The following is a 25453-nucleotide window of genomic DNA, read 5'->3' on the forward strand; positions in this document are numbered from 1 at the left end:
CACTGATAAACGTGACCTGGTCACCATTTGGCTTCTGAGAAGGCAGCAGCACCTTGAGGATGGATTGAAAGTGCCACAGAAGTGCTGCCAGGAGAGCAATTAAGGAATTAGCCCTCATTTGGTGAGATAAATTAGGACAGAGGCTGCTGTTCAGGGCTGGAGGTTCAGCAAAGTGGTTTTGTTCCCTTTGGGGCCATGAGCCTGCCTTCAACAGGAGCAGCTCTTTCCCTCGGTGGGACCATTCCCAGAGCCTTTAAATCCACCTGATATTTTGTTATCAGCACTGATAAAGCCGCAGGGTTGGATGTGAGCTCTGATTCCAAGAGAATGAGTATTCCCTGCTCCCATTAGCTCCCTTTGAAGTCAGCAGTGGCACTTTGGCTGGGTCAACACAGCTGGAACGAGTCCATGGGGACCTCAATGTGCCTCTCCTGCTGTGGGTTTTACAAATCAGGACCAACCTGCTGAAGCCAACAGGAAAATCGGGAGAAATTTGGATCTAAAGAGAAGAACTGTTGCTGCTTTCTCCTGAAAAGCAGCACAGAACCAGATTAATTGGGTCATTTTAACTCCATATTATCCATTCCTTTTAACTCGGTATTACCTATTCTGACTCCATTATCTCTTCCTTTTAACTCCGTGTTTTCCATTCCTTTCAGCCACGCCGTATCCTCGTGGATTTAAGTGTTTCACCTGCGAAAAGGCCTCGGATAATTACGAGTGCAACCGCTGGGCTCCGGATGTTTACTGTCCCCGAGGTAACCAGCCCCCTCCCAGGGTTTCATCCCAACCCACCTATCCCTGCCAGGGGCCAGGCTGAGCCCCTTTATTCCCAGAAATGTGGAATACGGGATGCTGGTGGTTGCTTAAAGGAGTAATCCTTTAAGCTTTTCTGTCTCCTTGCAGTGGATGAAGTCGATGGCTTTGAACTATTCCCTGTTTTCCTCTGGCTCAGCTGGGGATTAAATCAGGCTGATGTTGCTTTCCCAGAATCCCAGATTGGTTTGGGTTGGAAGAGACCTTAAAGCTCATCCCATTCCATGGGCAGAGACACCTTCCACTATCCCAGGCTGCTCCAAGCCCCATCCACCCTGGCCTTGGACACTTCCAGGGATCCAGGGGAAGCCACAGCTTCTTCATGGGGAAGGATTTTTAAGAGTTTTTTTCTCTTACTGGTGAATACAGGACCAGTTCTGGCTGTGTTCACTTCCCTCCCCTCTGGCACAAATCCACATTCAGGGCAGCCACAGCTGGAATTTTGATATTTGCAGTGGTTTGATCTCATCATTCCCCTTGGAGCCCGAAGCTGGGAACAGCTCAGGGAATACAACCCCTCAAATCTCAGATCCAGGCACTGCTGAGATCCCCAGATCCTGCCCTCCTTCACCACTTCTCTTCCGAGACCCTCCCAAGACATTGAGATCATCCACAACCCCGAAGAATCCCATTTAGTTGGGTTATTTTGGGATTTTGCCCTCAGAACAGATTTCTTTTGGAGGGAGGACGAGCCCACTGCGTCTGCAGCCTGTGGCAGGCCCGTTATCAGCCCCAGCATTTGCTTCCTTTGAGCTACAACCAACAGCAATAAAAGCCACCGGGCTGGCTGGCACGGGATGAGACCGACATTCCCGGATATTCCTTGTTTTGCCAGGAGAAAGGGGTGTGGATTTTGTTCCCCGTTGTGGATTTAGCACGTGGCCTTGCAGGAGGTGACAGCCATCCATCGGTTTCCCCGTGCCAGGAAAATCCATGGCTCCGAGATGATTCCACAACAAAAGAAAGAAAGGAATAAATAAATAAAGAATAAAACAGCCTTAGAAGAGTTATGGGGTGCTGGAAACTTTATTTATTCCATGTGGGATCTGTCAGGGAGAGCTCTGGTGCCAGAGCAGGAGCCATAAAGCCCAGATTTCCTGGGAATGGCACTTCCAGCAGAATCCTGGGAGCTGCTGCACAGAGAGTGCTCCCTCTGGCATAAACCTGAGCTTTAGGGTGGGAAAAGCTGGAAAACACAGGAAATCTCCTTTTTCCTCCTTTTGCCCCTCTGGGAAAGCAATCATTTTATTACTAACAAGCTGGATTAATTAGAAACAAGGTAGAATGTAGAAAATAAATACACAGTGGTGTTCCACGTGTGGAAAATCCAATGTTTTCCTCTCGGAGAGCTTGGAGGAAGCACCTTCAGCTTCCCTCTAGGGAATAAGGCAGGGAATAAAATCCACATTCCTTATGGGATTCCTTATAAATCCTTATTCCATTTGTCAGTCGTTCTGCTGTGGATTTTTTGGGGTGATTTACAGATGTCAGTGAGGAGTAGCTTAAAGAAGGAGGAAAAAGAGAAAGGATGGGGTGACTTGGGGAAGTGGTGGGAATTCAGGGACACATTCCATGGCTTGGTCTGAGGAATAAATTAACGGATCAAAATGTTCCTCAGGGGGAAAAAATGATTTATAATATTAATCTGAAGTATTTTTATTGTATATGATATAATCTTTTTCCACCTATACACATGAAATAAATAGGGATTGGGAATATTCCCCTTTTTTTTAAAGATAATTCCAATAAAACTCTGAATGCACAAGATTTGGGGTGTTAATCTAAACTTCCCTCTGTAAGTGGATGATCCCATGGGTGGGAACTGTTTTATCTGTAACACAGACCCACATCTGGGAATAAATCCCAGTATTCCAGAGCAGTTTGAATCCTTGGGATCACACCAGAGCCGGGGGTTGAGCACGGGTGAGCATTCAGTGTCATTATACAGAAATACATTAAAAATTCTTATTTTTTGAAAAATTCCCGAGATTTCTTTCCTATTCCTTCCTGCTGGTGGACTCTCAGGAAACGGGAATTGGGCAGATAAAGATTCTTCCATGTTTTTTTAGGGACAAAGGACCACTTCAGCCAGCATATGACATACAACAAATACCTCAAAAATCGGTATTTAAAAAAAAACAAACAAACCAAACCAGGAGTCCTTTCCTATTTTCTCCTGCTGGTAGACTCCCAGTAAAACGGAATGAGGCTTTTCCATGGTTTTTTAGGGACGAGGTACTGCTTCAGCCAGCACATGATGAAGGCCAGCGGGGAGAGCGTCTCTGTCACCAAGCGCTGTGTGCCCCTCGAGGAGTGTCTGAGCACGGGCTGCACCTACATAAAGCACGAGGAGTACAAGGTAGGGAGAAATTGGGGCTAAAAGATGCAAATCTGGGTCACTGGAGTTCATCTGGTAAATCTAGGAGGTGTAAATGTGTGTAAAACTTCACAGCATTGGAGTCTATCGTGCAAATTTGGTCGGTGTGAGTGTATCTAAAATATGAAAGTTTCTGTAATTGGAGCTTATATGTGTAAATATGCATGAAATGTTATGTATATAAATATAAAATTGGAAATAATTATAGAGTTTATAATATGTATATGTAAATATAAAAGAGATAAAAATATTCTATACTATATATTGTATACAGTATATATTGGATATAATATTTAGTTAGCATTATATAACTATTATGCTATATTATATATAGCATAATATATAGAATATATTCTGCAATGTATTTTTATACTGTATATACAATATATAATATTATATTACATGTATAATGTATAAATTATATGTACAATATTATATATCTAATATATTGTAATATTTTATATATAATACAATCTATAATAATATAGAATATATATTAGATCTATATAGTATATAGTCTATAATGTGTGATATATATTTATTATGCAATGTATATGATATATAGCTAATATCTACAGTATATTAGATACAATACTGTATAAAATATATACATATAAATAGGATAAAATATATAACAATATATAACACTACATAATAATATGATATAAAAATATAATATACAAAATTGCATAACATATTCTATAAAATATCAAATAATGTTAATTAAATTATACAATATATAGGAATATTACATAAAATCTATAATATAAAAGATATAAAATACGAGAGGTTTTGCATAGTATATAATATATAATTTATATATATATATATAAATATATATTATATATAGTGTATTATATATATTATATATCATACACAATATATTTAATATATCTACAATATATAGAATATATTGTAGATATAATAACACACAATATATAACAATATATAATAGCATAGAATATATATTAGACATTATATATTGTATAATGTACATAATATATACAGTATATTCTCTATTCTATATATCATATAGAATATATTATCTATATCTTTTATGTCTAGATATAAAATGTATTACATATAATACGTATTATAAAGTATATAAAAATATACTATACATTTTATATATGCACAATAAATACAGCAAATCAGATGTAATATAGAATATAGAAGAATATAGAAGAATATAGAAGAATATAGAAGAATATAGAAGAATAATATAGAATGATATAGAATGATATAGAATAATATAGAATAATATAGAATAATGTATTATATCTAGCATACATACTTTATATAACGTGTATATTATATAATACCTAAAATATATGACACATCATAGATATAAAATTTAGAATATAAATTATAATTTATGGAATAATTGGACTGTGCCAGAAGTGTGGCTGGGTCAGTGGGTTTCACTTGGGGATGGTAAAAAAGGCGAGGAAAAAGGAAGGGGGAGGGAAAAAAAAGGGAGAAAAAAATTGTTCTGCCAATCGATGGATTTAAAAAAAAAGGTGGGAGGAGAGGGAGAAAAGGAGGGAAAAATCCCCGTGGCTGCTTTGCCAACGTAGCGTTGCTCTCCCTGTGCTTCCTCCCCGCTGCCAGGTGTGCACGTCGTGCTGCGAGGGCAGCATCTGCAACCTGCCCCTGCCGCGGAACGCCTCGGACGCCGTGTTCGCCACGCTGGCCCCGCTCAGCGGGACACCGCGCCCGGCCCCTCCCGGCCTCGGGACACCGCTGGGGCTGAGCCTGGCGCTGCTGGCACAGCGCTGCCTCTCGGCGACAGGACAGGGACAGTGAGAGGGACGGGGGTGGGGACAGTGAGACGGACATTGAGAGGGACAGGGACAGTGAGAGGGACATTGAGAGGGACAGGGACAGTGACAGGGACGGGGATGGGGCAGGGACAGGGACGGGACAGGGACAGTGACATTGAGAGGGACAGGGATGGGACAGTGAGAGGGACATTGAGAGGGACAGGGACAGTGAGAGGGACGGGACAGTGAGAGGGACGGGGATGGGGACAGTACCAGGGACGGGACAGGGACAGTGAGAGGGACGGGGACGGGGACAGTGAGAGGGACGGGGATGGGACAGTGAGAGGGACGGGACAGGGACAGCGACAGGGACATTGAGAGGGACAGGGACAGTGAGAGGGACGGGGACAGTGAGAGGGACATTAAGAGGGACAGGGACAGTGAGAGGGACAGGGACGGGGATGGGGACAGTGACAGGACAGAGACAGGGATGGGGACAGGGACAGTGAGAGGGACAGGGACGGGACAAGGACAGGGAGAGGGACAGGGATGGGGACAGTGCCAGGGACAGTGAGAGGGAGGGGGATGGGACAGGGATGGGGACAGTGACAGGGATGGGACAGGGACAGTGCCAGGGACAGGGGCGGGACAGGGACAAGTGAGAGGGACAGGACAGTGAGAGGGACAGGGATAGGGACAGTGAGAGGGACGGGGACGGGACAGGGATGGGGACAGTGAGAGGGACAGGGATGGGGACGAGACAGGGGCAGTGAGAAGGACAGGGACAGGACAGGGATGGGGACAGTGCCAGGGACGGGACAGGGACAGTGAGAGGACAGGGACAGGACAGGGATGGGGACAGGGACAGGACAGAGACAGGGATGGGGACAGTGCCAGGAACAGGACAGGGACAGTGAGAGGGACAGGGACAGGACAGGGATGAGGACAGGGACAGGACAGAGACAGGGATGGGGACAGTGCCAGGGACGGGACAGGGACAGTGAGAGGACAGGGATGGGGACAGGGACAGGGACAGTGCCAGGGATGGGACAGAGCCAGTGCCACGCTGCCACAGCTGAGCCACGCCGGACAGCCGCACGCACCTGAAAGGCTGAATTCCCTCCTGGTTCTTGGATAATCCTGAGTTTGGCATCGGGATGCAGTAGAATTCCCACGTCTCTCCTGTTTGTTGAAGGAACTCCTGGAAAGCATTCCCAGAATCATTCAGGCTGGAAAAGACCTCTTAGGCTGGAAAAGCCACCAAGTCCAGCCTAACTTTGATAAAGTCTGGCTTATTTTGGTGAAGAAATGGTGTTTAAAGCGTCACCGCTCACCCCTTGGGAATGCCCCCGTTGGCATTCCCAGCTCATTAACTCCGCTGTCTCATTAACACGCGGTAATTAACACATAATCGGGGCTCTCTCCAGCATTCCCACTCCTCCTGCTCCTCTGGGACGGGGCAGGAATTCGCAGCAAGGAAGCAGCACCTGGAAAGGAGGAGATTCCAAAGGAGCGGCTCCTCCTGCAACGCTGGGGTCCAGCAGCAGATCCAGCACCCTGGGACACGTGGAAAACCGCTGGGATTTCTAAACTGAACCAGAGAAATCCCTAAAAATCCTCATTTCCAGAGGGATTTGAGGTCCACATCCCTCGGCACGAGGAGGGAGGAGGATGAAGAGCTGCTGCTCACCTGATTCCCGCTAGTTTAGAGGGAATATTTCCAATATTTTCCCATTTTAACCCCAAACCCCACAATCTGAGAGAGAGAGAAAATTGATCCTGAACATCTCCTGGGATTTTTATTCCATGGATTCTGGGCTGCTCCCAGCTCCAGCTGTGTTTGGGTGACCTGAGGCGCTTGTTTGGCTCGGAAATCACGGATGCAATATTTATTTCTGTATGTTGAGGAGGCTTTGAAAGTGTGGGAAAGGTTCCTAACGCTGACCTTGCCCGGAAAAATGGATGGTTTGCAAGGCAGTGAGCCTGTAATATAGAAATGATCCCCAAAAATATATAAATATAAATCTAAATATATATTAAAAATGTTTTACATCACTTTTAAAAAAGAATCCACTTTGTCTTGCAAAGTCAGTAATAAAAGCAGGGTGTCATGGACTTGCTTTAAACTGTTTTAGAATTAATTTTTTTTAATCAGTTGTTCTTTTAGGAGCGGGTTTTTCCCTATTCCTGCTCCGAGGTAACTTGAGCTCTATCAAATTCCAGGATTTTTAGGCTCAAAGTGCTTTTTTGGGGGGAGTTACAGGGAAATGCAGACTCCTGGAGAGCTCCCCAGCTCCCAGAACCCACGTGGGATACTCTGAAAAAGCAGGAATCTGCTCATGGAAAGGGCTGTCCTGAGTTTTGTGGCCTTGGGACTGAATTTTCCAGGGAGGTTTCTTGGATATTAAGGAGCAGCCTGTGCTCCCCACTTAATTCCAGGTGATTTCTCCAGGGAAGGAAAGGCTCAGTGTGTTTTTCAAGGGGGATGTTATTAAAAAAATGTATATATATATTCAAAAAAATGATTTATATACATATCTTTATGAAAATTGACCTTCACCACTGTTTCTTTTTTTTCTTTTTCGATTTTTTTTTTTACTATAAAATCAACATTTTATGGTCTCACCCCCAGCCAAATCTGGAATTTTGTTGTCCTTTTGGGATTCCCTCACCCATTGAGAGGAGTTTTAATCTTTTTCTATGCAAGTTCCACCTGGCTCCGGAGATTCCCAGAAAATCAACAACTTCTCCAAAGCCTTTCCGTCCTCTGGCAGCTCCCTGAGCTTAAAAAAAGGAAATTAAGGTGACTGAACCCTCCCTGCACCAGTTTGGGGTTCCCAGTCGGTCCCTGGAGCTCCTGGGGGATTTCAAACCCCACAAATGCTGAGCTGCACCGTATTTATTTTTTAGGAACTCTCTGGGATCATGTTTTGAAATGTTTAATTGTTTTTAACTCCTGTAAATGCTGTACATTTGTATAAATAAAGGGGTTAAATGTTCACTGCGAGGTGTGTGGTAAAATTCCAGCCATGGAATTAGAAGAAAAAACACCGGGCCAAATCCCCCAGAGCAGGCTGGGATTAAATATGATAAAATTATGGAAAATGTGGAGTTTTCCTAGAGCAGAGAGGGAAAATAGGATCCAGGCATCCCAAATTTAACAGGAATTCCTCCGATTTGTGTCCAGAATAAAACAATTTGTACCAAATAACCCCGGGAGCTCAACAGGAGGAAAACATCATGGGAATTATTCATTAACTACAGGGGGAATTGAAAGAAAATTCCCTAAATACAGCTCAGTTTGGGGGATTATTATATTAGACTGGGATATAAGGAAAAGGGGACTAAGCTGAAAGTCAGGTGGTGTTGTGGAAGAGTTCCATAAATAACAGGATGGAGTTAAATCCCTGCATTTCCTCTGATTCCTGCTCATACTCCTGCCTGTAAGAGTTATTAATGTTACTGTCCTTGCTTTTGTCCCTAAATGATGCATTTTCCTCATCTCTCTCACTCCAAAATGTCAGCAGCGATCCCACCCTCCTCTCCTCACTCCCTAATTTCCTTTTCCACACCTTTCCACAAACATCCCTCATTCCTTCACCTCTCTTCTCATGGAACCGCTCATCACCAACCTCGATTTTTCAATATTCCTGAAATTCGATGTCTTCCTGGATTTTAAACACAGGGAGCAAAGATCACTGGGGAGCATAAAAAGAGGAATTTGTAGAATTCCTGCAGGTCCCCAAAGCACTCCCGGGGAGTGAGGAAATAACTGCACTGCAGCATTTCGGTTCTACTCTAACGCATTCCTTTCGTAGCTCGAGGTGGTTTAATTCCAGGTTTTTCTGGGGATAACACACACCTGGGGCTGAGCAGCAAAAAGCTGAGGGAAAGCCCAGCTGGCACAAAACCACCCGAGTGTTTGAGCCCCACTCGAGTTCAGTGATTCCTCGAGGCAGCTCCTCAGCAAAGAGTGACAAAAACGTCACCCCTGAGCCTCCCTGGTCTCAGCACAAGCCCAGATTATCCCCTCCAAAACCTGCTGGAGTCCTCACTGCCTGCAGAGCAAGGGCTCACGGAGAATGTCCATCATTTTCACAGCGTTCAGAGCTAAAAAAGCAGCTCCCAGCCACAATAAAACCCCAATTAATCCTCTGGCAAGAGCCCGGATCAGTTCAGACCCCACCGTGGGTCTGTGCTGGGCCGAACTGGGCAGGGCTGGGAGGAAACCTGGTGGGTGAGGGAGGGGTTTCTGTTTAACCAGGGTTTATTTGGTCTGAGCTGAGCTTTGCTGAGCTGCTGCTAAAATTTGCTGTTTTAAGAGGCTTTAAGTTTGTATTTAGGGTAGGACTGGGAGCAAACAACTCAGTCTCAGGCATTTTGTGTAATCATCAGGTTAAAGAGTTGGAGCCGCTGTTAACAAGGCACAAACCCCAGCTTTGCATCTCTAAGCCAGGCCTAAGCAGTCTCAACCCAGCCCTGCGTGCAGCCCCTGGCAAAGCCCAGCTCCAGTCAGATGGCCCTGACTTCCCTGGAAACAAAGGGAATTCTCCCGGAGCGGGATGCCCAGGAAAAGCCAACAGAGAGCTTTATTCTTGCAGCTGACACAAGCTGGGATTGTTGGGGCCGAGCAGCTGCGGGTGTGTGTGCACAGGGACATGTAGCTCCTGGAAAACTCTGGGATTTGGGGAAAAGTTCCACTAGGAAGTGCCAGGCTGCACGGAAATTTGAGGGCACAAAAGGCTCCAAGTGATGGCAAAGTCTGACCTTTGATTCTGCACTAAAGCACAGCCGTGCCTTTATTTGGTGGGAATTAGAGCTGGTTCTAAGGAGATCATTTCACACAGCTGGAAAAGTGCCCCAAAAATTTGAATAAAAATAGAGCTCAACTCATTCCAGTGGCAAAATCAGTGCCCAGGTGAAGGTTTGGGTGGCTGATGGAAGTAGTTCCCCATCCCAGCTGGAATTAAATTAGCCAGCACTGAGGGAAAGTAATCAATTAAAAACAAACGGCAGGAATTTGACTCGGTATCCCAGGGCTCCAAGCCCCTTCCAGCCTGGCCTTGGACACCTCCCAGGGATCCAGGGGCAGTCAAAATCCCAGAGATCATTCCCGTGGATACAGTTTATCCTCCTTCCTCAGCCAGCCAAGCCCAGCTCAAGAGGAAGAGAAGGAATTAATTTTACACAGCCCCAGGGGCAGCTTTTAAGTGCAAACAGGGTGGTTTCAAAATCACCTCATTTCTAAAGTACAGGATTTCAGAAATATTTTAATATATTTTTTATATATATATATTTATAGATATATAAAAGATATATATATTCAGGTATCTACATAGATTAATATATAAATACGTATTATATAAAAATATATACATATATAACATGCTATATAATATATAAATATATATTAAATATTATATGTATTAATATATTAAGATAGTTTATCTTATAAATATATATTTACATACAAATATATATTTATATATAAAAGCATATATTTTTATATATTAATTTATATATATAAAATATATAAATATATATCATGTGCTATATAATATATACATCTATATTAAATATTATCTATATTAAGATGCATTGATCTTTTTTATATTTTATAAATATATATATAAATATTTTGTATATTAATTTATATTATATAAAATATATAAATACATGACATATGGTATATAATATATAAATATATATTAAATATTATCTATATTACAGTATATTAATATATTTTTATATTTTATGTATATTTATATTTATAAATATATATATAAAAGTATATATTTTATATATAATCATATATTTATATATAAAATATATCTATACAAATATAGATCTATATATCTATACAAATATACAAATAAAATATAATCTATACAAATATATATATATAAATTTTATTTTTACATATAAAACATACCTAAATAGATCTATTTAAATATCTATTTATGCATAGAAATACGTATTTATATATAAATCCTGCATGTCTTAGAACAGTACCCTCCTCATCCCCCTCTATCAGACATTTTGGACCGTGCATCCCTGAAAATCCAATCCCACACACCTTTGGATGAGCAGCTTTCCCATTTCCCTCAGCCCAGCAGGGAAGTGCCTGGAGAGCTGCTCTCGAACAGAGGGAAAACCAAGAGTGCTCTGTCTTGGCTCACACAAATCCCTCCAGGAATAAAACCTCTATTGGCACTCTCGAATTATTCCCGTTTCTCTGAGCATCCCCCACCGCACGCTGACTTTCCCCAAACATTTCCCGCGGTTATCCCGAATTCTGCCGGGAGCTGAGCCCGCCCGGGCAGCCTTTGGAGCAGCACAAGCCGCCAGCCCCGTTGGTGCCAGCACAGACAGAGAGCTCGTGTCCCCGGGCTGGAGCTGGCTGAAGTTACACCCGGCTTTGCTGGGCTTTAGGACTGGACTAACCCTGATGAGTGACACCTCAATTAGCAGGGAAGGGGAAGCACAGGCACAGGGAGGGGCCCCTTTTTCCCCGCTGCGGTACCTCTGAGCCTCGGGGTTAGCTGCAGGGTTTTGCAGCCGGCAGGTGCTGCGGTGGAAGGAGTTTGTTCCGTGCTCCTGGTGCCCTTGGAATGAGAGCTGCTCCAATTCCCAGCTTTTTTTTCCCCCTGTCTTTAATAAAAAGAGGCTTTAAAGGAACAGGCACACGAGGCAAGGCAATTATTTTGTTATTAAATTTCACTTCCACATCACTAACAGGACTTTTACTCCCTCCACCTGAGAGACTGTAGAGTCTTAATTTTTTTAAATCAAAACCCAGTTTATTTGCTCTCTCCCAAGTTAAGCACAGCTTAATATAAACAGATATAAATATATATTTATATATATAAATACAAGCTGTAAATCCTGCACTTGTTGCAGGAGGATGTCAGGAATAAAGCAGTGAATTCCCAAGTGCCTGAGGAGAAGATCTGGAATAAATTCCTCCAGATCAATCCCAAAAATACTTACCCCAGTCCCCTGGTGTTAATTAGCTAGCCAGAGATAATTAGCTGTGACTGTAGCACTGCTTGAACATGAACCATCCCCTTTCCACTGGCTGAAAACTTTTTTGGGATTTGCTACTTTGACTTCCACTGGAATCTGATAAAAAGTGACCCCAGAGGAATCTCCAGGTGGAAGAAACAAGATCCCAATCCCACTGAAAACCTCAGGATAATCAAGGCCTTACACACAGCAATTCTCCTCCTGAGCTTGTTTCTTTGCCTTAGGAAGGAATTCATTTTGGAATACTGGGAGTTGGTTTGGATTTTATTATCAGAATTTGATTATTATATAATAAAATATTATTTTATTATCATTTATTTTGCGTTCCAGAACTTTTATTTTATAGGAGAAAGTGAATTCATCCAGGTTGGCTCTTCTGATGGGAGGAAAACACAACTGGAACAGCTCCAGCTTTTTTTTGGGAATTGAGAAAATTCTATTTAGAAAAAAAATCAGGAATTAGATCTCCCCTCACAAATCCTGACATAAAACATTGATGTGAATGAGGTCAAGGCAAAACTCCCAGTATTTCCAGTGAGGTTTCTGCCTCAGGAAAAGCCACTAGAAAAGTCCTTTACAGGACAAAACTTAACTCAAAAATGAACATCCCAGGCCTAACTGGAATAACCTGACAGCTCCCACCCTTCCTAAACAACAAGAAACCATCTGAAGAAAAAAAAAAAAAATCTTCAAGGTATTTCCCATGTTTGTGAAGCATTTCACAATTTTTCCAACATTTATCCAAGAAAATTTTCCCCAAGTGCCCAGTGAGAGCCCTCTTTGTCTCCTGCTAACTGAGTGGATTTTGCAAACAGACACAACACACTGAAGTTCTCAACTTCTTTAATCCTCTTGATGAGAAGGAGGAAAAAAAAACAGCAATAAAATCCTTGGAAGTAACAGAGCTTTTATGGATAGCAGAGGTCAGGGATGGGGCTCTGGAATCACAGCACAAATTCCATGGGAAAGGAATCAATCCTGCCCCAAAATTCGGGTGCTTCACCCTTGGAATGTGGGCAGGGCAGAGCCACCAGTGGTGACAACGCTGCAGGGGAGCAGGAAAACTTTGGAATTGCTGGCTTGAGGAGGGAATTGGGAATGGAGAGCACTCACTCCTCCCTTGGGAAGTCTTCCTGGCTCCCAATGAAGATCCAGCGAAGTCCCAGATGTAGTGGTGACAAGGACAGAGAGAGGCACTTGGTCAAGGATCTGGTTTAAAGCCATAAAAACTTTGGTGGGCCTGGCTCAGACCCTGGGGAGGGAAGAGCAGAGCCACACACTCCTGGGACAGGCTGGAAATCCACGGAGTTGGGTAACACTGGGAAAAGACCAATGACAAAGTTACAGTTCCTGGATCCTCATCCTGTGCAGCCACATCCACACCGAGCTGCACCTCATTCCCATGGAATAAACACTGAAGGATTCCCATTGTGCCACCAAAAATTGCTCCAAGATTGACTGGGATGAGATTAAAATCTGATTTACTGCTTCATCCCTGGAGCCAAATTGCAAGGCATTGAAATTCCAGGTATTTCAGGTGCCTTGGAATGTCTTCCCTGTTGTTCCCCGATTGATCTGATTGTTTTTCTGATAGCTGAGGAGCCCGGAACCTTCCTGTTGAAACATCCTTGTAATTGCAATAATTGATCCTAATTGCTCTCTTTGCATTTCCAAATTCCAGAGGCAAGTCTAGATTGCATCCAAGTACAAGAAAACAACGATGAGATCCAAGCATTGCCCTATTATCTCTCTTTTTTTTTCACAACGTATTTAATGACCTAAGAAAGTTACAAAAGCAACTTGAAATTACATTTATAAACTAATTAAATATATTTAGCTAACACTGAGGAAATAAATCCCAAGCACCATGAAGACAAAAAACAGTAAGAGATGAGTAATTCCAAGGGTAATTAAGGACTTTTTACAGAGTCTCTGGATGAGTTGGAGACCACTGAAAGTTGACCTCATTCTCATTTTCCAACAGCAAATGAGTGATGAGCCCAGTCCTGCAGATTTTATTAAGTTCTGTATTCTGGGAGAACAATTTTGTGACTCATTCCAATTTTTTTTTTTTTTTTGCCAGTTCCTAATTTCAGGAATGGCAGAATTGCTGGAAATTTCAGTGGCATCTTCAGAGGATTTTGAATATTAAGTTGGCCAGTGAAAGGCAGAATTGTTGAGCTGAGAGAAGACGGGAGAGAAGATGGAAAAAGGAAATGATAACCACGTTTAAACTCCTGCCTGAATGCTGTCAATTCCAAGTCACATGTGGTGAACACATATTCCCAAAAGACTACAAATAAATAACAGCTACTTTATTCTCTAAGAACACTTGGAAGTGAGGAATTCCTGACAATGCCGAGGGAGAATCGTCAAGTCAAAGAACGCAAAGGTCACAAGAACCTGGGGGAGCTGAGTTTGAGGACTCAGTTGCCACTGAGTTTCCTCATGATGGGGCTGTCAGGCTCAGCGTTGGTGAAAATGCTCCCCACAACCACGTGGGTACCCCAAAGGTTGTGCCTGATCACTTTGCAGCATCCCAGGTCATCCACGGAAAATCCCAAATGCCGATAGCGCTCGTCGGTCTCGAACAGGGGGTTGTTGGTGTAAGGCCCAAAAAACTGAGGGAAACGACAAAAAAAAAAGGAAAAAAAGAGAGGATTTTCCACAGGAAGATTTAAAATTGTGAAGTATGTTTAAAACAAAGCCTGAGTTCAGCTGTGCCAGGCTGGTGGAGAAGTTCTGAATTTTCCTTTGGCACTGGAGTGCATTTGGATACCAATCCCACCCTCACGTGCTTTGGAATGAAGGACAGAACCCTGCTAGAAACAGCACAAACAGGACATGGACTCACGAGAGAAACTTCCTAAGAAAGGGCAAAAATTAAAAAGGTAACCTTGTAATGAGTCCCTACAGGGAAAGTTGGTCAGAAGAGCAAAAATGTGACCGAATTGCAAACAATTCAACTTGCAAACTGGTATTTAAATTAAACTGGTATGTAAGTTGCAAACAGGTATTTCAGTTCTTTGTCTCAGGAGGAAGCTTCTGACTTAAAAGTCCACTCCTGATCCTTGGCAAGGATGTTACTAATGGAGTCTGAAGACAAAACCCTACTTCCATCAATCCCTAATTCCTGAAATGCATGGAATTCTGGGAAGCTTTTAAGCACTGTACAGCCCTTACCTGCCTGTTCACCTTATAAACATCCCCTGTTTGCCACTGTTGACACAATAAATCCCTGCTTTTTGTAGTGTTTTTAAATAAAACCCCACTAAGCTGAGCTTTGCCACCATCCCCTTGAACTACGATACGGTTTTAGCAGAGCTCAGACTAAAATTCACCCCCCACTGAATGCTCCCACTGTTCTATAGGAACAAAAAGTTCCTTTTTTGGGACAAAGGGATCATTAACAGGTGCAAAGAGGCTTTTTAAACCCTTCACCTTCACAGGTGTCAGGGTTCCCAAGTTACCTGGGGAGGGAATAAAGTAACCAAGAGATTTGGGGCATAAAACTTCTCCAGTTGCCTAAAATCCAATCTCATTTCCTAACTGAGAGCTGACACACGTGGGGAACTGGCTCAGGGTCAGTATCTTAAGTTATTAAAGAAATGATCCTGAAAAAGTTGGATTTAAGCCAAATTCCACACAGCAATCACTTACTGCCAGTCCTGAGGATGGATCAATGAAATCAGCCCAGTAGCCTTCAGAAGAAATTGCATAGCAGATTTCCTTGGCACCATTGATGAACTGGAAGGAAAAAAAATTGGGAAAAGAAAGGTATCAAATGAGGCTGTTATCACACAAAAAGAATTATTTCTAACTTCATCTATTCTAGATAAAAATCCTTTAATTACTTTCAGTTATAAAAATTGGATTTTTCTCTCCAATTAGTGCCCTCAGCAGCTCAAAGTTTAAAATTCCTAAAAATATGATTATAATTACTCAGCTTCAGTCCCTTAAGGGTACAAAATAAGGGAAATTCACCCTCTACAGTAAATTCTGTATTAGTTCAGAATAAGGGAAGTTTACACCAGCAAATTCTGTATTTTGAGGCTTGATGGCTCTGATGATTAATTATGTCCAAACTGTAAATTAAATCCCAAATATCACAATTTTAGGCACAACATTTCTCATCCAGGATCTCTTTTTTGGTGCTGGAACAACCCCTTGGAGTGAGGTTAATAAACACTTGAGCTGGATTCATGCAAATATTGAGATTTGGCTGCACAGCCTCGTTTTTTAGCCCCTGAAATGAGGAGTTTTCAGGTGAATTCTGCCAAGCAAACAAACAGATTTCCCCAGGAATTTGCTGTTTGTAACCTTTAGAGCAGGAGGTTACACCCAACATCCTCACACACCCCCCCACAGTGACCAGATTAGACCTGACAGGGAGGTGCCCAAGGAAGAAAGATGACAATTAACACATAATTAGACCACATTACAACGCCAAAAAGCAACAGCCCAGAAATAATTAAAAGAGTATGCACTGAAATGAAGGGAATTTTAATTTCTGTGTAATTTTATGTTGCTTCCTTTTTTGTGTGTTTGCTTTAGAGAGGCCACATTTGCATTTAAAGGATTGGAAAGGTCATTTCCAGATGAGTTTCAGGCATAATTATGATTTATATACAGATTAAATGCTGGGTTTGGGGAAATTGTTACAAATAATAGGTAGAAATGTTCTTTTTTGAGGTGCTAAGGGGGAATGGCAGCAGTGAATAGCGACACTTAGTGGGGTAATGCCAAAGCTGTGGAAAATGGGAAATAAAGGGATTTTCAGAGACCTCTAGTGGTAAAAGAACAAGGCAAGGTTAAGATGAAATAACAGAGCTGAAATCCAGAGTAAAAGAATTTAAAAGCATCCATTAAAGTGGAAAAAAACACCAGAGAAACTGGTGGGGTTTTACATTTTTGATCAGTAAAAACTGCTCAGACAGACTCTACAGTGGAATCTTAATGAAATCACAGGAAAACCGCAGTGAAATCCCACAAACTCCACTGATTAAATCTGGAATAAGGTGAGAAAATAGTTGCTGGATCAGGACAACAATCAAGTGTCTTTACTAATCTCCTGTAACATTTTAACAGACTTTTGGCTCACCCCACTCTGAAGAACTTAAGAATTCTAAGCAGACATTTCACACAAAATAATAAAAAAAAATTAAAGCTGGGAAAAAAAAATATCTCCATTTTATAAGAGAAAAGGATTAACTCCAAAATGCTTTAAAAATACAGTAACAGAGCTGGAAATGCACCAAAGCAAAGAGAAATGAGCTGATGAACTCACATTTTCTAAGAGCATCTCTCTCTCATCCTCCACCTCCTGGCTCCACACGGTCATGTCATTTTTAGTCTTCTGGGTGACAGTCAGCACAGTCAAACGGCGGGAATTCACCTCTGGGAACAGGGACTCGAAGTCTAAAACATGGGAAAACAGCATGGTCTGCCCAGCTCTTCCACGTGAGCCTCCCCCTCTCACCCAGGCAGATTTCCCTTTTTAAACTTGTTTTATTCCAATTTCGTTTCAGTCATTTCCTTCTTGAACAAATCAGATACAAATTCAGTGCTGGCAGAAGTTTCATGATTCCCATTTGTTGTTTTATTCCAGTGCTAAAGGATTTGATAACTGGAGTTTGGAGAGGGAATTAACTCCAGAATCTACCTGGCACTTAAGCAGCAACTGGAAATTACATTTTTGTATGAAATATCAAATATTGTCAACAGCAAAGCTTTGGTTTCCATTCTAAACATTGGGATTTTTGTAATTATTAACTCTGAATTAACCTTTACTCTACATTCTGTGGTATCAACTACAGAACATTTCCTTCAATGTTTTTCACATTTTAAAAGTTGGAATTTCTTGGTTATAAATAAAAGTGAACCTTTTCTCAGCAGCTCAGGACAGGCTTGCACTGCACATTCCACCTTGGCATTTTCAAAGTAGGTTTCAGCATTATTGATTTGCTGCTTCTGGGGAGCATCAGCACCCTAAAAACCATGAAAATTGGAATTTTCTCAGTTAATATAAAACAGGAATAATTCTGTACATCAAAATAAGGTTTTCTGATCAGATACACTTGAGCAGTTTCAGAGGATTTGCAATGAGACTTCACATTTTTCAGCTATTAAAAGTGAAATAGATTTTGGTGTTATTTAAACCCACACAGAAATGTTTATATTTTATAGAAATAAGGAGGATTTATATTTTATTGTAATTGTATTATGTTAAAGCAGAATACATATAAATACAGGAATTCTATTAATAAATATAATACATAAATACAGACATTTTTGTTAATTATCAGTCTGAAACAACGATTTTAAGTATTTCAAACAACATTTAACTGATAGATTTCAGATTTACCTGATTCTAAAAGCACCTGGTTTGCACTTAATGAACTAAACCTGAATTTTCTGGTGGCTTTTTTGGGGCAAACAGGATCCACCCAAGCTGAACACAGAACCTGGGGAGCTCTCCAGAGGCTGATGGCTCCCAAGCACATTGGGATACAATGACTCATCCATAAATCCACTCTCCAGCACTTTTCCAGTGGAGATTTGCTCATGGACTCCCAAAATGTGAGCATTCCACAAACTCAGAGCCTGGAAAGCTGAGTGAGCAGCACTAAGGATTTGTGGGAATGTTGGGATCGTGCTGGCAATTACCAAGGTTTTTGTTGGTAATGATGTATCTGACTGGCAGCTCTGCCAAAATCCGGTCTCATCGTGAGGCTGGGGGATTCCTGTGTGAATTCCATGGTTTTCTGAACTAAACACTGCCCAAACTTTGCAAATCCAGGTCCATTAAGTAAAATACTGAAGAAAATTTCAATTTTGCTTGGTAAAAGGTGGTGAGACTTGGCAAACAGCACGTTTGGAGACTGAAATCCTCCCATTAAGTCACTCCTAAAATGCTGTTTCAAAACACAGCCTGAAGTATTTCTTTCTCCTAAAAGAAAACAACTCCAGGCAGGCTCTGTGTGACCTCTTGCTCAACCCAGTTAAAGTCCAGATTTCCAAACCGTGCAGAAAATCCTTTCTCAGGAGGAAAGAGGGATGGGTTCTGTTTCTCTCACACCCAGGAGGAGTCTGCTCTCACCTGGAACTCATTGATGTATTGTGCCATCACAAATTCATGCCTCTCGCTTGCTGAGGGCTCTGCTAAAATATCAGGGAGGCTCTTGGAAGCTTGGGATTTCTTCTGGGAAGCTGTGCCATTGAGGTGGCAGTCAAAGCCAATATTCCCAGGCAGCTGGAACCTCTGGTCCTGGGGACCAAAGGGCCCCATCACCTCATCCGGCCACACAGTCCTGGGACCTGCAAGAGGCCTCGTGTCAGTCAGCACATCCCAAAAAAAGCAGGAAACCCCAAGGAAAAACCCCTCTCCCACACATGGATTTGATCCCAAACATCAGCGATGCACAAGTCATAAAAACCACACTTCTAAATTCCCACAGCACACGGATTTAAAGGGAATAAATCTGCTTTTCCTTACATAAATCAGGAGGTGCAGCAGCCACGTGAGGCTCATCTGAGCCAGAGGAACCTGCTGTGGAAAAAGCCTTGGGATTCCCAACTCTTTTGACTAAGGAATAAAAGCCTGGGAGGTAGGTGACCAATCTTGCTCTGTTACAGAGCACCTGAGGAGGGAAAAACAACATTAAAGTAATTTAAATACAGCTCTGTGGGTCACAAGAGAAATCCTCCCTTGATAATTATATCAAAATTTTAATTATGATCAGCTGTTAACATCAAGCTTTAGAAGTATTTTACTATTATTTTTATATTTTGCTATTCCAAGCAAAGAAAAAGGCTAAAAACACTTCATGAAAAGTCTCTCATGCGAGGAAAAAGCCCTGAAATCTTTAACTGGCACCACTGAAACCCCACAATTTAAACTAAATTATGGATAGGGATTGTCTCCGTGATTATTTCCGTGCATGTCACCCTGGAAAATGTAAATCCCACCTGCCACAGCGTGGGTGGCTTTTGTAAAATTCAACTTTTCAGGTGGGGAATAGAAATTCTTTGGAGAAAATAACACAAAAGGATTTTCCTCAAGTGCTGTAGCTTGGATTCTACAAAAATTTATGCAGTTTTGTCACTAAATATGTGTGGAGCAAGTTTACATCAAGAGAGGCACTTTCAGAAGTAGTTTCCTTTTAAAAGAACAGAATAAACGGTGCTATTTGTATTTTTCCTATAAAAATTGTGTTTAAAGCCTCAGGACCCAAGGCAATAAAAGGTTTCTCCTTCAGCATCTCTGTGTAAATATAAAATAATCCCTACCAAGATCATAAAGACTCAAATGCTTAAAGTCATTAAATTTATGACTTAAGTCAATTATTTACAGTTCAAGCCTGAAGCTGCCTCGTTCTATAACAGCTTTAAAAGGTTCCTGTAACACAACAGAAGTCTAATCCCACTTAAATCTTTCTCTATTATGTAAAATCACTGTTGAAATTAATTTTTGCATAGTGATTGCGTTATAAACAGATGTAAACAATTACAGCCGACATGTAATTAGAAGAAAAGAGCATTTTTCCCTATTATCAGCCCCACTCAGCATGGAGATGTCACTAATTACAGCTGTGACTGAGCTCACTCATGCAAATATTTACACACCTGGCATTACACGAGTGAAACAACAGCGAGGAAATGAATGAATTATTCATGGCCCCATGGCAAGAGCAATAATAATAATAAAAAAAAAAAAATCAGTAAAAGGTGTTTTCTTCTCCAGCCTTAAATTAGCTGGGTGAAGCCGTGTGCTACAGAAACACAGAACTCCTCTGTGGCTGAGCACAGGAGAATATAAAAAGCACAGAAAAATTTGTATTTAATCCTCAATTACGTTATTCCCGCGATTTCCAAACGGAAAGAGGGCTGGGTTGGGGAATATTGGGAAGGAATTCTGTGAGGGTGGGCAGGCCCTGGCACAGGGTGCCCAGAGCAGCTGTGGCTGCCCCTGGATCCCTGGCAGTGCCCAAGGCCAGGCTGGACATTGGGGCTTGGAGCAGCCTGGGACAGTGGGAGGTGTCCCTGCCCGTGGCAGGGGGTTGGAATTAAATGATTTTTAAAGTCCCTTCCTTAAAACCAAACCTGTCTATAACTCTACTGAATCCTCAACACTGCTCCCGTGATATCCACAGAACTTGGCGCCGCTCACTCACATTGGCCATGGCAAACAGTGCTCTCTCCTCGCTGACAGGCCCGGATACCCCTGGAAAAAAAGAAGAGAAGAGGGGAGAGGACAGAAAGGGGACAAAGAAAAGGAAGGGAAAGGGAAGAGGAAAAGGAAAGGAAGGCGCTGGACGCCCCAGCCCCGAAGCCTCCTCACGCCCCGCCCGCCCCGCACAGCCTTCCCCGCGCTCCCCGGTGTCCCAGGAGCGGCGCTGCCGGGGACAGGCAGCGGCAGGTGACGGAAAGGGAGAAGGAAACGGGAAAAGGGGAGAAGGAAACGGGAAAAGGGGAGAAGGAAACGGGAAAAGAGGAGAAGAAGAAGAAACCCCCAGCCGCTCTCACCTCTTCCTGCAAAATGGCGGCGGTCGCCCGCCCCCGTCACGCCCGCTCCCCGCGCTCCCAGGCTGAGCCAGTGGATCTGCCGACACCTCGATCGGCGCGGCGCGGAACCGCGCGGAATCCGGCGCTCGGCGCTCGGTTGCTCGCGGCTGCGGACGGGGCGGTGGGGGGCCCTGAGGGGGAAGCGGCGATGGCGGCGGGGCCCGGCGGGGCCGGGGAGGGTCCCACGGGAGCGGCGGGGTTGGGATCTGTTGTGGCGGGGCCGAGGTGTCCCGTCGGTGGTCCCAAACCGGTGTTGCCCGGTGTGAAGGGCAGCGAAGGGCGCCCGTGGGTGCCGCGGAGGCGGGACAGTACCCGCGGGGGGCACCAGGGGGTAGTCACGGAGCGTAAACCGCCCTCATCCTCCCCCCCACCCCCCAGTCCTTCCCGGGGATCCATAAAGTGGAAAATGGGGAGAAAAAGGGAAAAGGGGGTTTTATTGAAGGGAATTGGGGGCCGGAGTGTTTACGCTAGTGAAAGGCGCAAGGTCGGGGGTTTGCTGGGAATGGGGAGCATCAGTGGCACTTCTGCCGCAAAACTGTGACTTCAAGGGAAACACCTCAAATAATTCATACAAAATAATAAAAATACATTCAAAACCTTCTTGAATGGCTTCCCTCCCAGTTGATTTGTTTGGGGTTTTTTTGGTGGAAAGGCTCTGGACAGGCTCCCCAGGGAATGGTCCCAGCCCCAAGGCTGCCGGAGCTCCGGGAGCAGCTTGGAAAGATCCCAGCACGGGGCTCGTGGTTTCGCTGCGCTGTCCAGCGGAATTCCCAGAGAAGCTGCGGCTGCCCCTGGATCCCTGGAAGTGTCCCAGGCCAGGCTGGACGAGCCTTGGAGCGCCCTGGGGTAGTGGAAGGTGTCCCTGCCCACGGCAAGGGCTGGGAACGGGATGAGCTCCAAGGTCCCTCCAGCCCAAACCAGTCAGGGATTCTGTGAAGTCGCTCCAAGGTGTTCGACTTTTTCCCCATCCACTTCAAATGTTAGCCGTCATTCCAGAGGGGGATGGAGTCCAGGATCTCTGGAGCTGTGCAGGGCTGTGCAAGCCAGTGCAACTCTTGAAATGGGGGATTAAAAATACCAAGGGGGAGGTGCCCAATCCCAAATCCCATTTAAAGCTCTTCCCAAAGGCCTGTTCTGCTGGTTGCTCCTGCTCCAGAGGGAGAGCACACACAAACCCCTTTGGAATACCAGGATTAAGGCTCTTCCTTCTCATTTTTTGCCATTTCTTTGCTGTCCCTTCCAAGCAGCTATGCTGGTTGAGGACGGGGAATTTTAATCTCTCCCAAATAAAAGATTGGGCGTTCCCATCCCTCAGCGACTCTACACAAGGCCTTTAATTTATTTTACTTTTAACCAGAGATTTCTGGACGTTTATTTTCCTTTGCCACTGGTTTATTAGCAGAAATTTATTAACATAAACCAGTTCCAGAGGTTTCAATAGTTCAAAATCAGAGCAAGACATCAGTTTTGTGTCCATGGTGATAAAACTCAGCCCTACAGTGTCCTTAGATCATTTCATGAAGTTTTGGCTTTATTTTATCAGGATTATTGTGATATCCATTCCTAAACAATGTGATATATTAAGTAGCTATAATGTTGCAATTTTGATTTTTGGACTTTTTCATGAGCACATTTGCTCACTATTGGATGCCACTCAACTCTTTTATTAATTCAATGTTAGCACACTTAATTCTCGTTTGCTTTTAAATCAAATATTCATGTGGAATCTCTGAACTTCAGCAAAAAAAAAAAAAAAAAAAAAAGAGAAATTGGAGAAATTCAACTTTTAACTCTTTACAGAATGTGATTTATGTCCTCTAATAGGAGGCACTCTGGATTACATCCAGCCTGTATTGACTTGTCCTTAGGCAATCCCAATTTATCTCCTCTCCAGGGCTGCCACTTCAAGATGCTCCAATCAATCCCTGAGTTATCAGCCCCTCAAGTCTGTGGTCTGAATTCATAAAGATTCATTTCAATAAAGTTTCTATCCAAAGGAGACTGCAAAATCAAACTATCCAATTACAGATTTATCAAATATTAATAAGGAAAAATCTTCCAGATCTTTCGGATGCCAACATCCTTCTCCCCTGGTGTCAGGAAAGTAATTAGCAGCTGGCTTTGATTAAATTCTTCCCTCGGAGATTGCTGCTCTCAGTTTGAGGGAGAGGAAGGAACGCACACGACAGGATTCCTAATTCCTCCTTTGAAAGCCTTTTTGGAAAAATCCCCGTGGGTTCAGTTCAGGGAAACTCCTCTGTGTCCAAAACCTGCAGCAGTTTTGGAGGTGAAACCTGAAATTCATGGCCAGGTTTTCTTGTTGTTACTGAGATGCTCTTTTTCCTCAGGGATCCCAGCATGGGAAGGACGTGGAGCTGCTGAAGAGAGTCCAGAGGAGACCATGGAGATGACCAGAGGGAAAGGCTGAGAGAGTTGGGATTGTCCAGCCTGGAGAGGAGAAGGCTGCAGGGAGAGCTCCGAGCCCCTTGCAGGGCCTAAAGGGGCTCCAGGAGAGCTGGAGAGGGACTGGGGACAAGGCCTGGAGGGACAGGACACAGGGAATGGCTTCCCACTGCCAGAGGGCAGGGATGGGTGGGAGATTGGGAAGGAATTCTGTGAGGGTGGGGAGGCCCTGGCACAGAGTGCCCAGAGCAGCTGTGGCTGCCCCTGGATCCCTGGCAGTGCCCAAGGTCAGGCTGGAGCAGCCTGGGACAATGGAAGGTGTCCCTGCCCCTGGCAGGGTGGGAATGGGATGGGCTTTAAGCTCCTTTCCAACCCAACCCATTCCATGATTCCATGATTCTTCTCTCCTTTTTTGGAACAGTGCTTTCCTCTTGGCACCTTCAACAGGCTGCAGCACAGGGAAGAGCCTCAGGAATTCAGGAGAGAGGGATGCAGAGGGAACTTTCCCAGTCACCACCACCCTCTGCCTGGAAAAAACTCCAAGCCCAAGCTGGGATTCTCCTTCCATGCCCAGACTTGCTGGATTCCTCTCTCTGGAAGCAGAGGAGCCAGAGGTGTCCCTGAGAAACTGCTTCACAAGGAAAAAGTGGATTTTCAGCTGTTTCCTATCTCCTCTTGCAGGAACCCAGAGAAGCTGTGCAAACTCCATCCTTGGAGTCTTCAGAACTTTGGGATGAGATTCTGGAATTGGACTGGAAACCCCAAATCCAGAGTTTCCTCCTTAATGTGGGTCTTTGCTGCTTTTATTCCCCATTCCACCCTGCTGTCAACAAGGTGGCATTCACCCGGAGGCACTGGAATTCTCCCTGGTGGTTTTCCCTTTGGATACAGCAGAAGCTGGATAAGTGGTGATAGGAACACCGAGATATTCCTTATTCCCATTGTCTGTTTATCTGTGCAATGATGGATTGCGCTGGTGCTCCCAATTTTCCTAATGGCACCCATTAAACTTCATTAGGACTGTGTTAAACCCCACTTGAAATCGTTGGCATCGATTTTGCATCTCTAAAACCTGCTCACAGCACGTCAGGAACTGAGCATGCCCGGCCTCCCCGGCATTCCAGCCACATTCCCTGCGGTTCCAAAGAGCAGAGGGAGGGAGTGCGATCTCAGCCTGTGGTCCAGGGGATATTTAGGATCACCCTGCAGAGCTGACAGTTCTCAGCCATCCTTTATCACTGCCCTGGCCAGGGGATTTTTAGCCTCCAAACTCCAGCTCAGCCTTTTTGTTTATCCACTTCATTCCCTGTATTTATTTTCCCTCGCATATACACTGAGGCTCCCCCTTCCCTTGACCTGCTAAACCTCGGGAATGAGGAATGTCTGGAGTGCCGGGGAAACGGGGATGGAGGAGAAGGGAGGAAAGGTTTTAACGTGCTCTTTCCCCACAAAAGTAAACATCCTCTGGCTATAGGAAGAGTAAACTTCCCCTGGAAATGGATGT

At 43.7% G+C, this 25453-nt stretch overlaps 2 protein-coding genes across 3 annotated transcripts in view; one reads left to right on the plus strand and one right to left on the minus strand.

Moving 5' to 3' along the window:
- Positions 1-8413, plus strand: part of LYPD6 (LY6/PLAUR domain containing 6) — a 34755-nt gene extending 26342 nt beyond the window's left edge. For both annotated transcript variants that reach the window (XM_069021325.1, XM_069021324.1), the window contains exons 3-5: positions 660-758; positions 3045-3175; positions 4805-8413. In XM_069021325.1, coding sequence (XP_068877426.1) covers positions 660-758; positions 3045-3175; positions 4805-4999 — 425 coding nt within the window. In that variant the 3' untranslated portion in view covers positions 5000-8413. The remainder of the gene's footprint in view (positions 1-659; positions 759-3044; positions 3176-4804) is intronic.
- A 4395-nt stretch (positions 8414-12808) lies between these two features.
- MMADHC (metabolism of cobalamin associated D) lies at positions 12809-21511 on the minus strand. Its single transcript, XM_069021323.1, has 7 exons — positions 21156-21511; positions 19478-19622; positions 19082-19299; positions 17865-17970; positions 17270-17400; positions 15643-15729; positions 12809-14603 (listed from the first exon to the last, which is right to left on the minus strand). The coding sequence occupies exons 1-7, from the start codon at positions 21162-21164 to the stop codon at positions 14409-14411; spliced, it is 891 nt and encodes a 296-aa protein (XP_068877424.1). The 5' UTR covers positions 21165-21511; the 3' UTR covers positions 12809-14408.
- Between the last annotated feature and the right edge of the window lie 3942 nt (positions 21512-25453).

The sequence above is a fragment of the Aphelocoma coerulescens genome, chromosome 7 (assembly GCF_041296385.1).
Source record: "Aphelocoma coerulescens isolate FSJ_1873_10779 chromosome 7, UR_Acoe_1.0, whole genome shotgun sequence".
NCBI lineage: Eukaryota > Metazoa > Chordata > Aves > Passeriformes > Corvidae > Aphelocoma > Aphelocoma coerulescens.